The sequence below is a fragment of the Cynocephalus volans genome, chromosome 9, assembly GCF_027409185.1.
Source record: "Cynocephalus volans isolate mCynVol1 chromosome 9, mCynVol1.pri, whole genome shotgun sequence".
Lineage (NCBI taxonomy): Eukaryota > Metazoa > Chordata > Mammalia > Dermoptera > Cynocephalidae > Cynocephalus > Cynocephalus volans.
The window spans coordinates 1,793,701-1,814,872 of NC_084468.1; the positions used below are offsets into that span (position 1 = coordinate 1,793,701).

Consider the following 21,172-nt stretch of genomic DNA (forward strand, 5'->3'; position numbering starts at 1 on the left):
TATCCCTCCTTAGGTTCTAAGACAAGTAAACTGAAGAATAACCTTCATTATTTAGATCGGTTTAAGCTTGGCTTTCTATTATTTGCAACTGAAAGTCCTTGAGTGAATACATGGATTAGTAGGTATTTTAATCCCCCAGTTCAGACATTTGGGGAAAAGCACTTGGACTCAAAGCTTCTCCTCTCTCAGTCATTCTCCCTCGACTCACGCTCCTCTTTCCCAAGGTGGTGTCTGGGGTGGTGGTTGATGGGAGAATCTACATAATAACCCCATGGCACCAGCTGGTGCTGCCTGTGGCCCTGGCCTTAGACTGTCCATCTCACAGCTCCCTTCCAGGTCCCGCCAGAACCAGGCAGACATAGGAGGCCTTGGTTTCCAACCCCACGAAGTGTCAGCAGGACGAGCTACTTTAGGCCCTCTCTGCCCAACATGCACCATGTGTTGTCATGGTACTCCTGGAAGGATGCCTCCCGCGGGCTTCCAGGCCGGAGTCAGAACACTTTCAGAGATGCTCGCTACACTCTGAGCTGGGCTCTGCTCTCACAACACCCCACAACCCCATCACCTCCTCCACACCCAGAGGAGCTGTGCCCCACCCAACACACACAACCAGCCCAGCGATGACCACTGAGCCACTGCAGAAAGTGTCCCAGGTTCCCGAGCTGGGGTGGGGGAGCGAGGGCTTTTGCCACACCCTCTTTTTTTTTTTTTAAATTATTTTTATTTATTTATTTATTTAAGTTTTATTTTGTCGATATACATTGTGGCTGATTATTGCTCCCCATCACCAAAACCTCCCTCCCTTCTCCCTCCCCCCCTCCCCCCCAACAATGTCCTTTCTGTTTGATTGTCATATCAACTTCAAGTAGTTGTGGTTGTTATATCTTCTTCCCCCCCCCCCGGTTTTTTTGTGTGTGTGTGTGTGTGTGTGTGTTTGTGTGTGTGTGTGTGTGTGTGTGTGTGTGTGTGTGAATTTATATATTAATTTTTAGCTCCCACCAATAAGTGAGAAAATGTGGTATTTCTCTTTCTGTGCCTGACTTGTTTCACTTAATATAATTCTCTCAAGGTCCATCCATGTTGTTGCAAATGGCAGTATTTCATTTGTTTTTATAGCTGAGTAGTATTCCATTGAGTAGATAAACCACATTTTCCGTATCCACTCATCCAATGATGGACAATTGGGCGGGTTCCAACTCTTGTCTATTGTAAAGAGTGCTGTGATGAACATTGGGGAACAGGTATAAATTCGACTTGATTATATCCATTCCTCTGGGTATATTCCCAGCAGTGGGATAGCTGGGTCATATGGTAGATCTATCTGCAATTGTTTGAGGAACCTCCATACCATCTTCCATAGAGGCCGCACCATTCTGCAGTCCCACCAACAATGTATGAGAGTTCCTTTTTCTCTGCAACCTCGCCAGCATTTATCGTTCAGAGTCTTTTGGATTTTAGCCATCCTCACTGGGGTGAGATGGTATCTCAGTGTAGTTTTGATTTGCATTTCCCGGATGCTGAGTAATGTTGAGCATTTTTTCATATGTCTGTTGGCTATTTGTATATCTTCCTTAGAGAAATGCCTACTTAGCTCTTTTGCCCATTTTTTAATTGGGTTGCTTGTTTTTTTCTTGTAAAGTTGTTTGAGTTCCTTGTATATTCTGGATATTAATCCTTTGTCAAATGTATATTTTGCAAATATTTTCTCCCACTCTGTTGGTTGTCTTTTAACTCTGTTAATTGTTTCCTTTGCTGTGCAGAAGCTCTTTAGTTTGATATAATCCCATCTGTTTATTTTTCCTTTGTTGCCCGTGCTTTTGTGGTCGTATTCATGAAGTCTGTGTCCAGTCCTCTTTCCTGGAGTGTTTCTCCTACGTTTTCTTTAAGAAGTTTTATTGTTTCAGGGTGTATATTTAAATCCTTAATCCATTTTGAGTTGATTTTAGTATATGGTGAGAGGTATGGGTCTAGTTTCATTCTCCTGCATATGGATATCCAGTTATCCCAGCACCATTTGCTGAAGAGGCAGTCCCTTCCCCAGTGAATAGGCTTGGTGCCTTTCTCAAAGATCAGATGGCAGTAAGTGTGTGGGTTGATTTCTGGATTCTCTATTCTATTCCATTGATCCGTGTGTCTCTTCTTATGCCAGTACCATACTGTTTTTGTTATTATAGCTTTCTAGTATAGTTTAAAGTCAGGTAGTGTTATGCCTCCAGCTTTATTTTTTTTTTTTTTTGCTCAGAATTGCTTTGGCTATGCGTGGTCTTTTGTTATTCCATATAAATGTCTGGATAGTTCTTTCCATTTCTGAGAAAAATGTCTTTGGAATTTTGATGGGGATTGCATTGAATTTGTATATCACTTTGGGTAGTATGGACATTTTCACTATGTTGATTCTTCCAATCCAAGAGCATGGGATATCTTTCCATCTTCTTGTATCCTCTATGATTTCTCTCAGCAGTGGTTTGTAGTTCTCATTATAGAGATTTTTCACATCCTTGGTTAACTCAATTCCTAAGTATTTTATTTTTTTGGTGGCTATTGTAAATGGGCAGGCTTTCTTGATTTCTCTTTCTGCATGTTCACTATTGGAGAATAGAAATGCTACTGATTTTTGTGTGTTGATTTTGTATCCTGCTACTGTGCTGAAATCATTTATCAACTCCAAGAGTTTTCTTGTAGAGGCTTTAGGGTGTTTGATATATAGGACCATGTCATCTGCAAACAGGGACAGTTTGACTTCATCTTTTCCAATCTGGATGCCCTTTATTTCCTTCTCTTCTCTGATTGCTCTGCCTAGTACTTCCAACACTATGTTGAATAGGAGTGGTGAGAGTGGGCATCCTTGTCTAGTTCCTGTTCTTAAAGGAAAAGCTTTCAGCTTTTCCCCATTCAGGATGATATGGGCAGTGGGTTTATCATATATAGCTTTAATTATGTTGAGATATTTTCCATCGATACCTAACTTATAGAGGGTCTTTGTCATGAATGAGTGCTGAACTTTATCAAATGCTTTTTCAGCATCTATAGAGATGATCATATGGTCCTTGTGTTTGACTTTATTAATATGGTGTATCACATTTATTGATTTGCGTATGTTGAACCAACCTTGCATCCCTGGGATGAATCCCACTTGATCGTGGTGAATAATTTTACGTATGTGTTGCTGTATTCTGTTTGCTAGTATTTTAGTGAGGATTTTTGCGTCTATATTCATCAAGGATATCGGCCTGTAGTTCTCTTTTTTGGTTATACCTTTACCTGGTTTTGGTATCAGGATGATGTTTGCTTCATAGAGTGAGTTTGGGAGATTTGCATCTGTTTCAATCTTTTGGAACAGTTTGTAAAGAATCGGTATCAATTCCTCTTTGAATGTTTGGTAAAATTCTGCTGTGAATCCATCTGGTCCTGGGCTTTTCTTTGTTGGGAGCCTTCTGATAACAGCTTTAATCTCCTTTATTGTTATTGGTCTGTTCAGATTTTCTATGTCTTCATGGCTCAGGTTTGGGAGCTTGTGTGTGTCCAGAAATTTATCCATTTCCTCCAGATTTTCAAATTTGTTGGCGTATAGTTGTTTATAGTAGTCTCGAATGATTCCTTGTATTTCAGATGAATCAGTTGTAATATCACCTTTTTCATTTCTAATTTTTGTTATTTGAATCTTCTCTCTTCTTTTTTTAGTTAGCCATGCTAATGGTTTGTCAATTTTATTTATCTTTTCAAAAAACCAACTTTTTGATTCATTGATCTTTTGTATTGTTTTTTGGGTTTCAATTTCATTCAGTTCTGCTCTGATCTTAATGATTTCTTTCCGTCTGCTAACTTTAGGTTTGGATTGTTCTTGTTTTTCTAGTGCTTTAAGGTGAAGTGTTAGGATGTTCACTTGCCATCTTTCCACTCTTCTGAGGTGAGCATTTCATGCAATAAATTTCCACCTTAATACTGCTTTTGCAGTATCCCACAAGTTTTCGTATGATGTATCATTATTTTCATTAGTTTCAATAAATTTTTTGATTTCCTGCTTGATTTCTTCTTGGACCCATATGTCATTAAGTAGAATGCTGTTTAATTTCCATGTGTTTGTATAGTTTCCAGAGTTTCGTTTGTTATTAATTTCCAGTTTTAATCCATTGTGGTCTGAGAAAATACATGGGATAATTCCAATTTTTTTGAATTTGTTGAGACTTGATTTGTGACCTAATATGTGATCTATCCTGGAGAATGATCCATGTGCTGATGAGAAGAATGAATATTCTGAGGTTGTTCGGTGGAATGTTCTGTAGATATCTGCCAAGTCCAATTGGCCTAGAATATTGTTTAGATCTTGTGTTTCTCTGCTGATTCTTTGCCTAGATGATCTGTCCAATATTGACAGTGGGGTGTTCAGGTCCCCTGCTATTATGGTATTAGTGTCTATTTCCTTCCTTAGGTCTAATAGAGTTTGTTTTATAAATCTGGCTGCTCCAACATTGGGTGCGTATATATTTATGATTGTTATGTCTTCTTGATGGATCAGTCCTTTTATCATTATGTAGTGTCCCTCATTGTCTCTTTTTATGGTTTTAGTTTAAAGTCTATTTTGTCAGATATGAGAATAGCTACTCCAGGTCGTTTTTCTTTTCTGTTTGCATGGTAAATCTTTTTCCATCCTTTCACTCTTATAGTCTATGTGAATCTTTATGGGTGAGGTGGGTCTCTTGAAGGCAGCATATAGTTGGGTCCTCCTTTTTAATCCAGTCAGCCAGTCTGTGTCTTTTGATTGGGGAATTTAAGCATTTTACATAAAGAGTTGTTATTGAAAAGTGTTGATTTATTCCTAGCAGTTTATTGATTATTGTTTGGTTGTCTTAGGTATCTTTTGTTCCTTGCTTTCTGATATACTGTTTGTTTTCTGAGTTTGTTGGTTCCTTAGGTTGTTGATAGCCTTTTTGTTTGTTTGTTTTCTCTTCATGAATACCATTTTTATTATACTAGTGGGATTTGATTTTTCTTGGGTTTTTATAGCAGTGGTAGTTATTTTTCAGGAACCAAACCCAGTACTCCCTTGAGAATTTCTTGTAAGGGTGGTCGTGTGATGGTGAACTCCTGCCATTTCGTTTGTCTGAGAAATATACTATTTGCCCTTCATTTCGGAAGGATAGCCTTGCGGGGTAGAGTATTCTTGGCTGACAATCTCTGTCTTTTAGTATTTTGAATATATCATCCCATTCCTTTCTGGCTTTTAGGGTTTGTGATGAAAAGTCTGATGTCAGCCTGATTGGGGCTCCCTTATAGGTGATTTGATGCTTCTCTCTTGCAGCTTTTAAGATTCTCTCTTTGTCTTTGAGTTTTGCCAATTTGACTATAACATGTCTTGCAGAAGACCTTTTTGGGTTGAATATGTTTGGAGATTGTTGAGCTTCCTGGATCTGAAGATCTGTGATTTTTCCTATACCTGGGAAGTTTTCTGCCACTATTTTGTTGAATATGTTTTCAGTGCAATCTCCTTTTTCCTCCCCTTCTGGAATACCCATGACTCGGATATTTGAGTGCTTAAGGTTGTCTGATATCTCTCTCAGATTTTCTTCAATGCCTTTGATTCTTTTTTCTTTTTTTGTCTGCTTGTGTTATTTCAAACAGCCCATCTTCAAGTTCAGAGGTTCTCTCTTCAATTTCCACAAGCCTGCTCGTTAAACTCTCCGGTTGTGTTTTTTATTTTGCTGAATAACTTCTTCAGTTTGGCAAGTTCTGCTACATTTTTTTTCAGGACATTGATTTCCTTGTACATTTCCTCTTTCAGGTCCTGTATACTTTTTCTCATTTCATCATGATGTCTAGCTGAGTTTTCTTGTATCTCATTCAGTTTCCTTAGAATTATCACTCGAAATTCCTTGTCAGTCATTTCAAGGGCTTCTTGTTCTATAGGATCTAGAGCTTGAGAGTTATTATCCTTTGGTGGTGTACTTTCTTGATTTTTCGTATTTCTGGTATCTTTCCTTTGATGTTTATTCATTGTGCCAACGGGTTTCACAGTCCACAGGTTTGACACTATTGACTGACTAAGATGTTGCTGTGGTTGCCAATTTGGTATGGCTACTTCAGTGACTGCTCAGTTGGCCACTAGTGCCTTGTGTGTGTGGTTGCCTTGGGTCTTGGGCCTCTCCGGGGAGCCACCACTCTGGTCAGCTTGGACTCTGCCAGGCGGCTGGATCACAGGGTGGTACCGCAGGGTGTGTGTTCTCTGCTGAGCGTCCACCTCCCGTGCTGGACTTCTCCCTGTTCTGTGCGCTCTGGCCCGGGCTGCTGGGATGCACCGAGGCACTGCAGAGCATGTGGTCTCTGCAGAGCTTCCCCTTCCCCTGCAGGATGTCTTTCCTTCCCCTGCAGGATGTCTCCCTGTGTGCGCTAGTCCAGGCTTGGGATGGAGCCGGGTGGCAGCGGTGAAGCCTACCTGCTGCTGGATCACGCTGCGTCGGCCCCCCCACAGGGTGTGTGGACTCTACAGAGCTTCTTTATCCCTTGCTGGATGACTCTGTGCTCCATACGCATTGTGCCGGGCTGCTGGATCGTGCGGCAGCAGCGTGGTCCCCGTGGAGTTCCCGCCTCCCCTGCCGGACGTCTCTCTGCTCCGAGCTCACTAGGCCGGGCTGGGAATGGAGCTGGGTGCCTGCGGTGAAGCCTACCTGCTGGATCACGCAGGGGCGGCCCCACAGAGTGTGTGGTTTCTGCGGAGCCTCCGCCTCCCCTGCCAGACGTCTCCCCACTCTGTGCGCACTGGGCTGGGCTGGGAATGGAGCCAGGTGGCGGTAGTGAAGCCTATCTGCCGGATGGTGTGACGGTAGCCCCACACGGCATGTGGTTTCTGCAGAGCTTCTACCTCCCCCGCTGGACGTTTCCCCGTTCCATATGCACTTGATGTTATGTTTTTATAGTTTAAATCGGTTGATTTGTGGGAGAGAGTGACGCTAGGGACCATCTCTTCTGCCATCTTGACTGGAAGTAAAAATTTTAAAATAATAATAAATTTTAAAAAGAAAGCCCACTCTCAGTAGCCAAAAGACCAGGAAAAGGGCAGCCTGGGAAGACAGAAAACTTTTAGACAATAACTGTACTACTTCAGCCAAACACTGCAGAAAAAACTGTGGCCAGCTTAGCAAATTTAGCAAGTAGTTTAACAGTAAATTTCTCTTGGTAATTTTCTATGCACTGACCCCTTACACTGCCCATTGGCTGTGAATCCCCAGATGCCCCTGCTATATTTGGGGTTGAGTTCAATCTCTCTCTCCTACTGCGATAGTATGGAGCAAACTCATCTTTGCCTGCTACAATTTTTCTTTGACAAAATACAACATATCAAAATTTATAGAGCAATGCTGAGAGGGAAATTTACAGCACTAGCAATGCATACATGAGAAAAAAGAAGAAGTCTCAAAGCAATAATCTAAGCTCCCACCTCAGGAACCTAGAAAAAGAAAAGCAAAATAAACTCAAATAAAGCAGTAGAAAGGAAAAAAATAAAGAATAGAAATCAATAAATTGAAAACAGGAAGATAATAGAGAAAATTAATGAAACGGCTGTTTATTTGAAAAGAATGATAAAATTGACAAAACTCACTAGATTCACAAATAAAACAAGGGAAGATGCAAATGATCAGTATCAGGAATGAAACAAGGAATATTACTACAGACTCTACAGACATCAAAGAGATAAGAGAATGCTACACACACATCAATTCCACAACTGTGACAAAGCAGACCGATTCCTCAAAAACACAAACTACCAAAACTCACCCAATACGAAACAGATAATATGAACACCCCTATAACTATTAAGAAAATTAAACTCATAATTTAAAAGCTCTTCAGAAAGAAATCTCTAGGCCCAGATAATTTTATTAGAGGATTTTATCAAATATTTAAAGAAGAGTTAACACTAATTCCACACAATGTCTTCCAGAAAATACAAGAGGAGACTTCCCAATTCATTTTATGAAACTAATTTTACCCTGATACTAAAACTAGATACAGATCAATATTTCTCATGAATGTACACACAAAAATTCTTTTAAACTATTAGCATATAGGACTCAGCAATATATTAAAAAATATATGATCCCACAGTTGCACTCGTTTGCACTTATCCCAGAGAAATGAAACTCAAGTTCATACAAAAACCGATACATAAATGTTTATAGCAGCTTTATTTGTAATAGCCCCAAACTCGAAACAACCCAGACGTCCTTCAAAACAAAATTGCCATTCATGCCTATGAGCATCAGGTGGTGATAAATTGCCCATGGAGAACTTAGTACCTTTTAAAAATATATCAGATATATATATTTTTTTGTCTTTTTCGTGACCGGCACTCAGCCAGTGAGTGCACTGGCCATTCCTATATAGGATCCGAACCCTCGGCGGGAGCGTCACTGCGCTCCCAGCGCCGCACTCTCCCGAGTGCCCCACGGGCTTGGCCCATGATATTTTAAATATATTCTTGGCTGGCCGGTCAGCTGGTTAGACTGGGATGTTATAACACCAAGGTCAAAGGTCAAGGGTTCGGATCCCTGTAACAGCCAGCTGCCAAAAACAAACAAAAAATATATAATCTTTTGAAAAATAATAATTTTTGTTGAAATTATAAGAGGGTCTTCTATAAAATATATTCACTATTAAAAATCTAAAGAAGACTCTCTTAACTAGAATTAATTCATTGTATTCATCAAAATCCTACCATGTGTCATCTTTTATGAAAAATGCTAGTTCTTCACACACACACACAACCTCCACATAATTAATATTTACATGCTATGTGAATTACTGGAGGAAATTCCTTATCTAATGAAGATAAGTCATTAGAACTAATACTGTACATTTTTTTCCTAAAAAGTTTTCCTCCCAATAATACATTAGCACTTAAAATAATTTATATTTAGCACTTGATAATTAAGACTTAAGTCCCTGATTTTACTCTTTCCTTCAATAATATTTAGTGACTACCTATCATATGGTAGACACAGTGCTCGTTTCTTGGGATAAAATGTTGAAAAGACTCAAACAGCCTACAGTAGAGCAAAGGCGATCACTAGCAAGGGAGTAGTGACATTACAGCGTTAAGTGGCAGATGCTCTGGGAATACACATCTATAATGAAACTATAGTAAATTAAGAATGTGTAAGAATTGACAAATAGACCAAGGACACAGAACTGAGAGCCTAGAAACAGACCCATGCATTTATGAAAATTCTTATATGACAAAGGCATTAAAAATTATTGTAAGTTCTTACAATAACAATAGTTATAACAACCAGTTACCTAAACAGAAAAATAATCAGATCTCTACCTCATACCTTTATAAACAACAAATTCCAAGGGGATTAAAGACCCAAGTAAAAAGCAAAACTTTAAAACTACCAAAAGATATGTTGAGTATCTTTATGTAAGGAAGGGTTCCTTAAACAAGATACAAAAAAGCACAAACCAAAACCAAAAAGACTACAAATTTGATGATACTAAAATAAAAGACATCTGTAAATCAAACACATAGGATTTGACATGAAAATAACAAACAAACCACACTCTAGGAAAAGATATTGATGTGGGTGAGCATCCGTAATATATAAAGGACTTTCACAAATCAATAAGAAAAACACAAACCATTAAATTGAAAATAGGCAAAGGGGATAATCAGGCAAGTCACTGAAGAAACTTAAGTGATCGATAAACATGAAAATACACTTACCCTCATTAGTAATTAAGGTAATGCAAACAACCACAATAAGATACTAATTCACACTCGTCAGACTGGCAGCAGTGAAAAAGTCGGGTAATGCCAAGTGTGGTGGAGTCTGCAGGACAGTGAGATCTATCCCAAACTGTAGTTAAGAGTGTGTCAGTCCACCTGCTTGGAGAGCGCTTGGTGGTATCAGGAGAGCTGAACACCAGCATGCCCTACTGTCGCCTGACAGTACTAGGGAACACTCTGGACGCGCTAGGGAAACCCTTGCATGTGACCAAGGATATTCATCATACCATTATTTTTTTTTCTCACAGCACTGTTTTTAATTGTGAAAAGTTGGAAACAATCTAGTATATTTACACAATGACATGCTATGTAGCAGTCAAGATGAATGAACTAGAGCTACTTCTGTCAACATGGATAAATCTCAAAAACATAATATGGAATGAAGACAGAAAATTGTATAAAGATAAGTAATACTCTACCATTTATAAAAAATTCAAAATAGCAAAAAAGTGATGTCTATTATTTAAGTAAATATATATATTTAAGGAAACAAGCACACATGAGGATACTTCAGAAAGTTTGTAGAAAAATGGAATTAAAAGATAATGAATCTTTTCAAGAACTTTTTAAAGACCCCGTGTGTGTTTGTGTTTGTGTGTGTGTAGTGAGCATTAAAATGGAATGAGAAACACTAAATTTGGGATAGAAAAGGAAAACATCTTGATTTAGGATGAACAGGAGCTTTAAATGTGCCCAAGCAATGTTTAAGCTCTTAAACTGGATGATACCCAGATGTTCATCACATGAGGCTCCATACCATTTTCAGATGAAAAGGGGCATCTAACTGAACTTTGTAGGGGCAGAGGGACTGGGGTGGAGGGGTCAAATAAGGTTTTCTGAGGACATGTCCTCTGAGTTGAAACCAGAAGAAATGACAGACAGTAACCAGGCAAAGAAGAATTGGCTGGAAGATGTGTTCAGGGATCTAGAGGCAGAAAAAGCATCTGAGCAGAGGTAACAAGAGCAATGGCATGAGGGCGAGGAATGGCACACGGGACGGAATCACAAATTATGTCCAAGCATTACCATAATACAATACAATGTTAATTAATACCAACCCAGCTAGATACTAAAAAGCAAGTAGAAACATGCTAATGAAACACTGGACATAAACAGTACAAAAATTAAAGAAAACTAAGGGGGAAAAAGATTCACTAACAAACGAACCAAAGCAGAAATCCAGTTAAATAATGGATTTAACATTTCCAATTTTAACATTTCCAGGATTTAACATTTCCTGGATTTTAACATTTCCAATTAATATAACTATAACTTTTTAAAAAGTTAGATACTAACCCAGAAGAAAATGAAAACTCAGGATATTAAAGAATTTATAAAAATACCATGTAAGAAGTCAGATATTTTGAATTATATAATGTTGATCAATTCTGAGCCAGTAACATGAATGGTGCTTCAGCGAAATGAGGACATTGACAAAATGGCCCTGCTGATGTAGAAACATTAGAAGGGACATCTAGAGCTACACGTGATAAGGAGGTATTGGATAGTAGCAATCTAGCTCCTGACAAGTGCAATGAGAACAGAGGTCCTTAGCACCTTCCCAGGAGAAGGCCCTTGTGAAAAATATGGAAGTTTTAAGAGGGACATACAAAACCAGGATTGACAGGTATGAACCCTAAAGTATCTGAATTGAGGAAGAGGAGACTTTAGAGAAACCAAAGACCTCATGACCAACTCATGCCTAGGGTGAAGAGTGTCAGATTTCTGCATGGGAAGAGAATTGGCCCCAAATGTCAACACACCACAATCTTGATGATGATCTCAAACCAGATGACTTTGAGACATTGGAAGACAACTCATGAGTACATCACACATCCAGTTTTCCATTCAATAAAGACTTGGTGCCTACCATGCTCCAGGTACAGAGCCAGGCCTGGGGATGTCAGTGAGGCAGGCAGGAAAGGTTCCTGTTCTCATGGAATTTACAACACAGCAGGGTAAACTGAAGTAAACAGGCTATCACAACACACAGTAATAAGCATTGGGGAAGTACAGGAAGTGTTTAGAAGTGACACCACACTGAGGTGGTAAAGCAAATATGGATTAATAAACTATTCCAATGCTAGGAGAACATAAAGAATGTAGAGTTTTAGATGAGTTATAAATTACTAAATTGGAATTTCAATTTTTGCTTGGGATGTATACAGTTGAAAAGAACACTTCTCCCACCTTAAAAGAGAGGAAAATCCAGATAATCTATAAAATCATCACTTTTCTTGAGTGCATCAGAGAGCTGAGTAGTCAGCAGAGAACTGATTAGTGCATTCATGTGAGGAAAGTACCAATGGCTGGAAAAAATACATCCAAAAGGATTAGAGAACAATTCCTGGTAGTCACATAAGACCAGGAATAGGACCTGTTCCTAGCAGCCAATCTCGAGAAGATTATAATTCATGGGACATTAGGTAGAATACACAAGAAGGTCTTTCCTCAGGAGTGGGGAATAGTTGGCTTTAGATGAAGCACTTCCTTAGACCTGCCTAACAAATCATAAAAGCAAGACCAGAAAGGAACAATCTGTTCCCATGTAACTTAACTCATCGCAGAACAAAGCTCAGGAATACTTATGGGAGTGCAAAAAGACTCATCACATAACATTACAAAATCCACAATGTCTGGCATTCAAACAAAAATTACTAGGCATACAAAGAAGCAGGGAAATGAATTCATAATGAAGATAATCATCTATTGAAATTAATCCATAATGGATACAGATGTTAGAGTTAGCAGACAGGACACTAAAATAATTATTATAACTGCATTCAATATATTTTAAAAATTAAGTAGACATGGAAGATATAAAAAAAATCCAAATTGAATTTCTAGAAATAAAAATTATGTCTAATATAAAAAGTATTCTTGATGGGATTAACAACAGATTCAACATGACAAAAGAGAAGATTAGTGAACTAGAGGATATAGTAATAGAAACTATCCAAATTAAAACAGGAAAAAATCCAAGGTAAAGAAGAAAGACAAGTTCCAGTGAGCTGAGGGACAAATTCAAGCAACCTAATATATGTGATTATAAGTGCAATCCCCAAAAGAGGGAAGACAGAACAAGGGGCATAAAAAAGTATGTGAATAAATAATCACCAATAATTTTCCAAGTGTGATGAAAACTATAACCACACATATCCAAGAAACTCAGGGAACCCCAAACACAAGAAACATGAAAAAACTACACCAAGGCATATCCTAATTAAATTTCCCAAAACTAGTGATAAAGAGAAAAAGCTAAATGCAGCCAGGAAAAAAGACACATGTGCTTAGCAAAACAGTATGGAAAGGTAGACACCAGGATCTTAGCCACAGTTAGCTCTGCATGGTGGGGTAACAGGAGACTTTTATTAGTTTATATTTCTTTCTGTATTTAAGGAGCTTTTCTGTAATGAGAAACTAGTAATGAGTTTTTTTAAATTCAAAAATATTAATCCATTTAAGAAGTTAATTGGGTCACATGTTATTAAAGAGACAGTCTTCAACAACAACCAAAAAATGAAGGTGGTCATCAGAGCTTCAGATATTTCCACACATTTATGGAAATCAGAAGCCACTTGTCCAGCACAAATCTGCTAAGGAAGAGGGGAAGGGGGAACTGGGTCTTTCTTGCCTTTGGTGCCAGAGTGCATGGACTTCTGGGTGTGGAGAATTCTCTCACTAGCTTAGCACCTCATGAGAAGGGGAAACATATGTCTTGTTCCCCTGCTGTGTTCCCAGAACATAGTAGGTCCTAAATAAATATTAGTGCAATAAATAAACAGAATAAAACATAATTCATCAGTGTGAGGTTCCCTCTTGGAAATGGAAATGCAAACACACGTCTGGGCAAACTTCAATTGGGAGGCATGGGAATTGGCATTTAACAAAGAGCACTAACTTACAGGATGCTTGGCTGAAAGTCTTCCAGTCACAGTTCCAGTTTGATTCCAGGTAGAGGAAATGAAGCCCTTTTTCAGTTAAAAAGAATCAGGTTAAACTCTGGCAATTCTACGTGAAGCCAAAAACATGCTAGACCCTTCACCTACAACACACAACACTTGCTGCTCCTCCCGAAGTCAACGGGCTGGTGGCCCTAAACTCCCAGCCCCAAAATATCCTTGGGGGTTACAATCCTGACAAGTGATGGGTGATGCGTGGAGAAGGAGGTTTCCCTGTAACCCATGGAGAAGCTGTACTAGGACGTGTAGGTCTTATGTCACTTACAAACCATGTGTGTGGGCTATGGGTGGGACTATGTGTGACAGGTTCTGTCCCTTGCTGTGTGCTCTCAAACAAGTCACAGAACACCTCTGGCTGCAGTCACCTCTGGTGTGAACTAACACAACAGCATCTACCCCAAGTGATTTCAGAAAAGAGATTTAATAACAGATTGGAAAGCAGGAAGCTGTAAAGCTTCCGTATAAACATAAAACTGTTAGGTATAACATCAACCTGTGCTATAAGGAGACCAAATAACAAATCATGGCTTATAGTTTCAAGAATATTAGATTATTTTGCCATTTATTAAAATTATAAAAGTTCTATGTATATCTGAACTCATATATAAACCATATTCCTAATCACAATATCTTTTTCTTAAAAGCTTCAGTTACCTTTTTCATGCAAGCTAGTAATCCATCTACAAAGGTTGACTTGATCTTACGAACCTAAATTACATAGACAAGAATAATTACTTTTTTTGTTTAAGTACTTAAATAGGAACAAACATCAGAGCAGTGCTTCACACAGTGCTGGGCATGTGCTGCTATGACCTTTGGTGACTCTAGGAAGCCCTGAAATGACTTGAGCTGGAACCAGGATTAAATAACACTGGCCCACAGAGAAAAATGTCACCCCACCTTTTCAAAATACATAGATTATTCTGGAATAATTCTAGATTGACAGAAAGGTTGCAGAGATAGATAAACAAGCAAATACCCCTGATCTAGTGTCCCCTTTTTAGTTCTCTCCCAATCCTTACATTTCTCTCGGAAGAAGGGGCCAGCCTGGTATGGTGTGGTACAGAGACAGCAGCCACAGGCTTAGTAAATAACAGTACTGGTGGTACGGGTGATGGCAAAAGTTATCATCATGGCTCAGGAAAAACAGATTTCTGAAGTAAATGGCAGGTGTATGGGCAGAGAAAGGGGGAGGGGCAGTCAGCCAGCTGGTGAATGTGCACAGGATGCGGAACGCTGCTGTGTGGCAGCCTCGCCAGGCCTGGAAACCAGGGGAGGGGCCGTCGTGGGAGGTCTCTGAACTCAGCCCTGATAGAAGCCTCCTCCACACTAGCCACAAAGTAATTACACTCTGGGTATTTTCTTCCCAACTTTCCGTAGGCTCCTTCCATTTATAACCCCTCAGATTCACAACGTGGAGCGGAGTTGATTGGATACTTGAGTACACCATGTTGGGGTGCAAGTAGCCAGCGCTAATGTGAGGTCAGCCTGGGAGAATTATACACCCTTTAGAACACTGTCAGGGCGACTCCCGCGACTACAGATTTCTGTTCGCAGAGAGAGGGCCATACGGTTCCCCTTTACCACCAAGTTACTTACAAAAAAAAGTTAACTTACCTGCCTGTATTCCAAAATTATCTTGGGTAATGGATGAAGGTCTTGCAGAGCAGTTAACTAAAAAATGAAAATAAATTGCACCAATGTAATTCCTTCATTTTATTTTAACATTTCAAACACTTATTTTCAGCTGGGGAGAGTCCTGGTAATTGAGCATATTTTCCAAAATAAAGATTTACTATAAACTCAGTTTAGCAAGTCTCTCAATCCTAACTCCTATGAAATCATTTTGTTGTCCACTTGGGAGCTAAAAGTACTTCACACGAGCTTGGAAATAAGATTCCTCTTAAGATTAAATTTGTGAAATCTAAATCCAGGACATGTAAAATACCATTCAAGAAATTGCCTACAAACATGTAACTCAATAGTTCAGAAACACCCAACATTTGAATCACAATTATCTGGGCATAATTTCAGGGAAGTAACACTGGAGTATGATTATAGCTTAAGTTAACTTTATTTTTATTTTTTATTTTTTTGTCTTTTTCGTGACCGGCACTCAGCCAGTGAGTGCACCAGCCATTCCTATATAGGATCTGAACCCGCGGCGGGAGCGTCGCCGTGCTCCCAGTGCCATACTCTCCCGAGTGTGCCACGGGCTCGGCCCGTTAAGTTAACTTTAAAAATCAAAATATACATACAGGAGAGCAAAAGATCACAAGAACAGTTTGATGAATTATCACAATGTGAACACACTTGTGTAATAGCCACCCACATCAAGAGATGGAACGTGCTGCTTTCCACAGGTCCTCGCTCCTCCCCCAGAGGTAATATCACTGACCTCTACAATCACAGGCTACTTTTTCCTGTTTTTGAACTTCATACCAATAGGTACTCTGTGTGTGCCTTCTTTTGTTCAAAATCATGGTTTTAAGGTTCATCACTGTTGTATGAGGCAGTATTTAATTTATTTGTACTGCTGTGTATTATTCAATTGCATGAATGTAGGACGATTAGTTATCCATTCCACCCTTGATGGATATATGGGATTTTCCACTTCGGCACTGTTATGAATAACGCTGCTATGAACATTCTGGTACACAGATTTTAGTTGGCATGTGTCCACAGTTCTGTTGAACATATACACAAAGGGGTGTGAAATTGCTGGGTCAACTGCAGCAGAGTTAGCGCTAGTTCTTCAAAGTAACATACCAGTTTATACCCCTACCAGCAACACATGAAAGTTCTTTGTCAATGCATGTGATCGTTGGTCTTAATGTGAGCTGTTCTGGTAAATGAGAAGTGATATCTCACTGTGGTTTTAATTTGTATGAGGGTACTTCAAAAAGTTTGTGAAAAAGTGGAATTAAAACATATACATATCTTTCCATACACTTTTTGAAGAACCCTCATATTTCCCCAGTGACTAATAACATTGAACAGTCTTCATCTATTTATTGACTAAGTATATTTCTTCTTTCATTTACCCCCAGTTCGTGTATTTTGCTCATTTAAAAAAATTGGTTTGTATGTGTTTTTCTTATTGAATTGTAGGAATTTGTTATTCTGGACAGGGGTTTTTTGGTCAGTTATATTTATTGGAAATATCTTCTCCCCTTACGTGGCCTGCATGTTTACTCGTTTAGTGGTTGGCGTCTTTTCATAAGTGGAGAGCCTTAGTTTTACTGTCGTACAGTTTATCCATCTTTCCCTTCACAGTGATGCATACTGTGTCCTCTTTGAGAATCTACCCACTGCAAGGTATTAAAGATACTCCCTTATGGTATCTCCTCCAGTCTTTCCTGTTTTGCTTTTTATAGTGAGATACACAAATCACTTGGAGGTTATTGCTATGGACAGTGTGAAGTGGGGGTTAACATGCTCTGGCCCTTATTACGTAATGAGCCCTCCCGACTTGCTGCTCTGTACATCGCCTCTGTCAGAAATCATGTGTTTTATACACACATATAAAGGTCTGTTCGTGGATTTTCTATCTTGGTCCACTGGTTTATTTGTTTATCCTTGAGTCAACACCAAATGGTATTGCTTAACTAATTCCTATTGCTTTACAATTAGTCTTGATAGTTGATAGACTAAGTCCTCCAATAGTGCCCCCCCGTTTCAAGATTATCTTGGTTCTTGTCAGTTTTTGTATTTCCATATAGATCTGGGCTTGTCAATTTCTACCAAAAAAAAAAAAAAAAACGGTACCAAGGTTTTGATTAGGATTGTTGAGAATCTGTGGGTTAACTTGCGGAGAACTGACAATATGCTTTCAATGCAACAGTGTAAAGCACTGAGTTGCATCAGTCTCTGAGTAAAGACTGAGGGCATGAGAGCCACGACAGCTACGAAAACATCAACAGGAGTCAAGTCTGGCATCCTCAGAGGCTGGCACCTCTCGGGCGGGGAGGAATCTTGCCTCAGCATAATACAGAATTGCAGTTTTCTTGGAAAAGCTACCTCTAGGGGGGTGACAATGCGTGAGAATACTTTGCCAAGAAAACTGCTTCAGATCATCTAGCTCTCCTTATCTCGACATCTTGCTCACAAAATAACTTTCTAACCAAGTCTCCCTGTATATCTTGACTAGAGCAGTCTGAGAACACTTGAAAAGAATTAAGTGTTTCATTACATAAAACTATGTACCAAGTACTCCGAACGTTGGTCAGTGATCACAGTGAGTGCTGTGAGCTGGCCGCACTCTGCAGGCTTTATCAGAAGTTCTCTGGACTCTGACACCACATTCTTTCAATCTCCTTTCTCACCCTGGCCTCTCCGTCATCTCTCACTGGCGCCTCTCTCTTTCTGACCTGGCCGCATATCAGGATCAGCAGCAGCTTCAAAAACAGGCCTGTGGCTAGGCTACCCAGGCTGATCCCGGCTCAGTGAGTCAGTTGTGGGCCTGGGCACCAGTGTTTCCCAGTCTCAAGCCATGGTACAGGACCACTGTGCCAGGGTGACTGACAGCCTCCAAGTGTGTGTCTCCAGTGCGGGACTTATCCTGGGCTCCATCACAGATCCCGCGGCCCGTGAGACGTGACTCGTCAGTGTCTGACGCACACTTCTCTCCTAACATGTCCAATACTGAGTACTTACCTACCCCCCATAAACCGTCCTTCTCACAGGAATGTATCAGAAGGTCTTCCTGTTGTAAAAATGCTCTGAAAATCCACCTGTTTCGCTGCATCTTCCCGGCATCACCTGGAATGCAGCGATACCTGTCCCTGGACTGTAGCGACAGCCTACTAATTAGTCTCCCCCATCCTCCGACCAGCTACAAGAGTGATTTTTAAAAAACATCTCTAATACCTATAAGAGTGGTGAAGATCCAGAACTGACAACACCAAAAGCTGATGAGGACATGGAGCAACAGGAACTCTTGTTCACTGCTAGTGGGAATGCAAAATGGTACAGCCACTTTGGAAAGCAGTTTGGCCATTTCTTACAAAACTAAACATAATCTTACCATCCAATCCAGCAATTGTGTTCCTTACCCAAATGAACTGAAAACTTACATCCACACAAAATCCCACGCACAGATATTTATAGCTGCTTCATTCATAATTGCTAAAACATGGAAACTTGCCCTTCAGTAGATGAATAGATAAATAAAATGTGGTACATCCAGACATTGAAATAGTATTCAACGTTAAAAAGAAATGAGCTACCAAGCCATGAAAAGACATGGAAGAAAGGTGAATTTGCTCTCTCTCTCCTCGTGCTGGGCACCCGTATTGTCCTGCTCTTGGACACGAGAACTCAAGCACTCCGGCTTTTGCACTTCCTAAGAGCCCTCTGGCTTCTTGGCCTTCAGCATTAGACTGAGAACTTTTTTTCTTTTTTTTTGGCGGCTGGTCAGTATGGGGATCAGAACCCTTGACCTTAGAGTTACAACACCACATTCTAACCAACTGAAGTAACCAGCCAGCCCTCAGACTGATAATTACAACATTGACTTCCCTGGTTCTGAGGCTTCCAGAGTTGGCCTGAGCCACGCTACCAGCATCTCTGGATCTCCAGCTTGCAGATGGCCTGTTGTGGGACTTAGACTTCTTCTTAGAATTCACATGAGACAATGCCCCTAGTAAATCCCTTCTCAAGCTGGCTGGTTAGCTCACTTGGTAGAGCATGGTGCTAATAACACCAAGGTCAAGGGTCCAAGGGTTCAGATTACTGTATGGGACAGCTGCCCCACCCCCACCGAAAAGAATCCCTTCTCATATATCTATATCTATACGTGTATCTCCTATTGGTTCTGTCTCTCTGCAGAACCCTGACTTATGCAGCTCCTTACTAGAATACATAGTCTATAAGGACAAGGACCTTTTCCCCACCAAGCTATAAACAGTGTCTAACAGAGCCAGGGCCACAATAAATGCTTGTTGAATAAACTGGGGAAGATACATGTCCTGTTCACATCTGCATCCCAAAGCCTAGCAGGATGCATGTCACATACTAGACACCCAGTAGAGGGGTCGGTACACATTGTGACCTGGAGACCCCTGTCACTTCAGTTAGCCCAGGGCTCTGAGAAGCAAACCCAGACATGATGAGTGGCTGGTCCGGGCTACCTGCAACCCAGCAAACCTGGATTGTTACCCCAGGCTGGACCACTTTCCCAGTGCTCGAGCCCCTGATTATGTTCTGAGAACATGTGACTTCGCTGGAGAAAACAACACCAAAGCCTCCTTAGGTCTGTGAAAGAAGGACCCTTGTTCCCCATTCCTCGTGTGTCTACTGAGAGGAGGAAACTCCCACTACTCCTTGGCAGGAGCAAGTGGGAAAAAACCCTCTAGCTTGATGCCACAGGTCTCTGGAACATCACCTGCACAGGTGCAAGAAACACGCTCTTTCACGCATGAGGGCACCTGTGAACTCCGACGGTGTCAAAGAACTGATGATGTTCAGATCGTGTTCTCCGACTGTGGCACATTTAATTTAGAAGTAAATAACAAAAAATATCTGGTAACCCCTCACACACTTGGAAATTTTAGAACACACTTCCAAACAACTCAATGGTCAAAGAAGAATCATAATGGAAATGAGAAAATATGTGAAATTAAACAATGATAAAAAAGCAGTGCATATCAAAACCTGAGGGATTCATTTGAGATTTACTGAGTGTGCACTATACCCCAGCCACGGTGCCAAGCAGGGGGAATACCCAGGAACAGAGAGAAGCCCACGCCCAGCTGCAGCTAAGTCTAGCAGGAGAGGTGGGCAGTAATGAATCCGTGTGTGTTGCCTGGACACCAGTCCATCTGCTGGATGGGAAGGGGACAAGAAGGGTAAGAAAAGTAGCAAGAAGGAATCTTAACTTTGAATTTAGAACCACAGACATGTAGTAAAAGTTAAACTTTTTTAAGTGCACAGAATGAATAGCATGACTTGTCAGCAAATAAGTGAGGACAATATGACTTATGTCAATCATGTCTTTGTGGAAAAAAATGAGTCTCGTCGTGGAAGTCCTTGTCTTAATTCTGTCTACAAGAAAACACATCAGAACCAGAAGAGAGTCCGACTTCCTTTCTCACAGTGCTGCTTGTCTGCAGAGGGCAGGGAGCTGTGTAGGGAAGGGCGACAGTGCCAGCTGGTGCCAGGACAGGAGGCGTGTGGCTTTTCCAGGCAGCACCCACTGCTGGTGCTTCAGGCTCACTGCCACACCTGCTGTGCTGGGCTGACCCAGCAGGACAGAGTGCTGCTCTCAGGAACCACCTGCTGCCCCAGTGCTCACAAACAAACTGTGGGCATTTAGCTCAGCCCCACTAGGGACTAGTTTTAGGCCGTATTAATTCCGGGAAAAAAGTGAGGTCTGTGATTCCTACATTCTAGTGGAATAAGCAAACAAATGCCTGAGATAACTTTAAGT

The 21,172-nt window shown here is 40.4% G+C and overlaps 1 protein-coding gene across 1 annotated transcript in view; it reads right to left on the minus strand.

The window, feature by feature from the left end:
- Nucleotides 1–21,172, minus strand: part of POLN (DNA polymerase nu) — a 143,362-nt gene that overhangs the window by 62,344 nt on the left and 59,846 nt on the right. Inside the window, exons 14-16 of the mRNA XM_063108507.1 lie at nucleotides 15,361–15,417; nucleotides 14,398–14,451; nucleotides 13,687–13,752 (exon numbers count right to left, since the gene is read on the minus strand). Coding sequence (XP_062964577.1) covers nucleotides 13,687–13,752; nucleotides 14,398–14,451; nucleotides 15,361–15,417 — 177 coding nt within the window. The remainder of the gene's footprint in view (nucleotides 1–13,686; nucleotides 13,753–14,397; nucleotides 14,452–15,360; nucleotides 15,418–21,172) is intronic.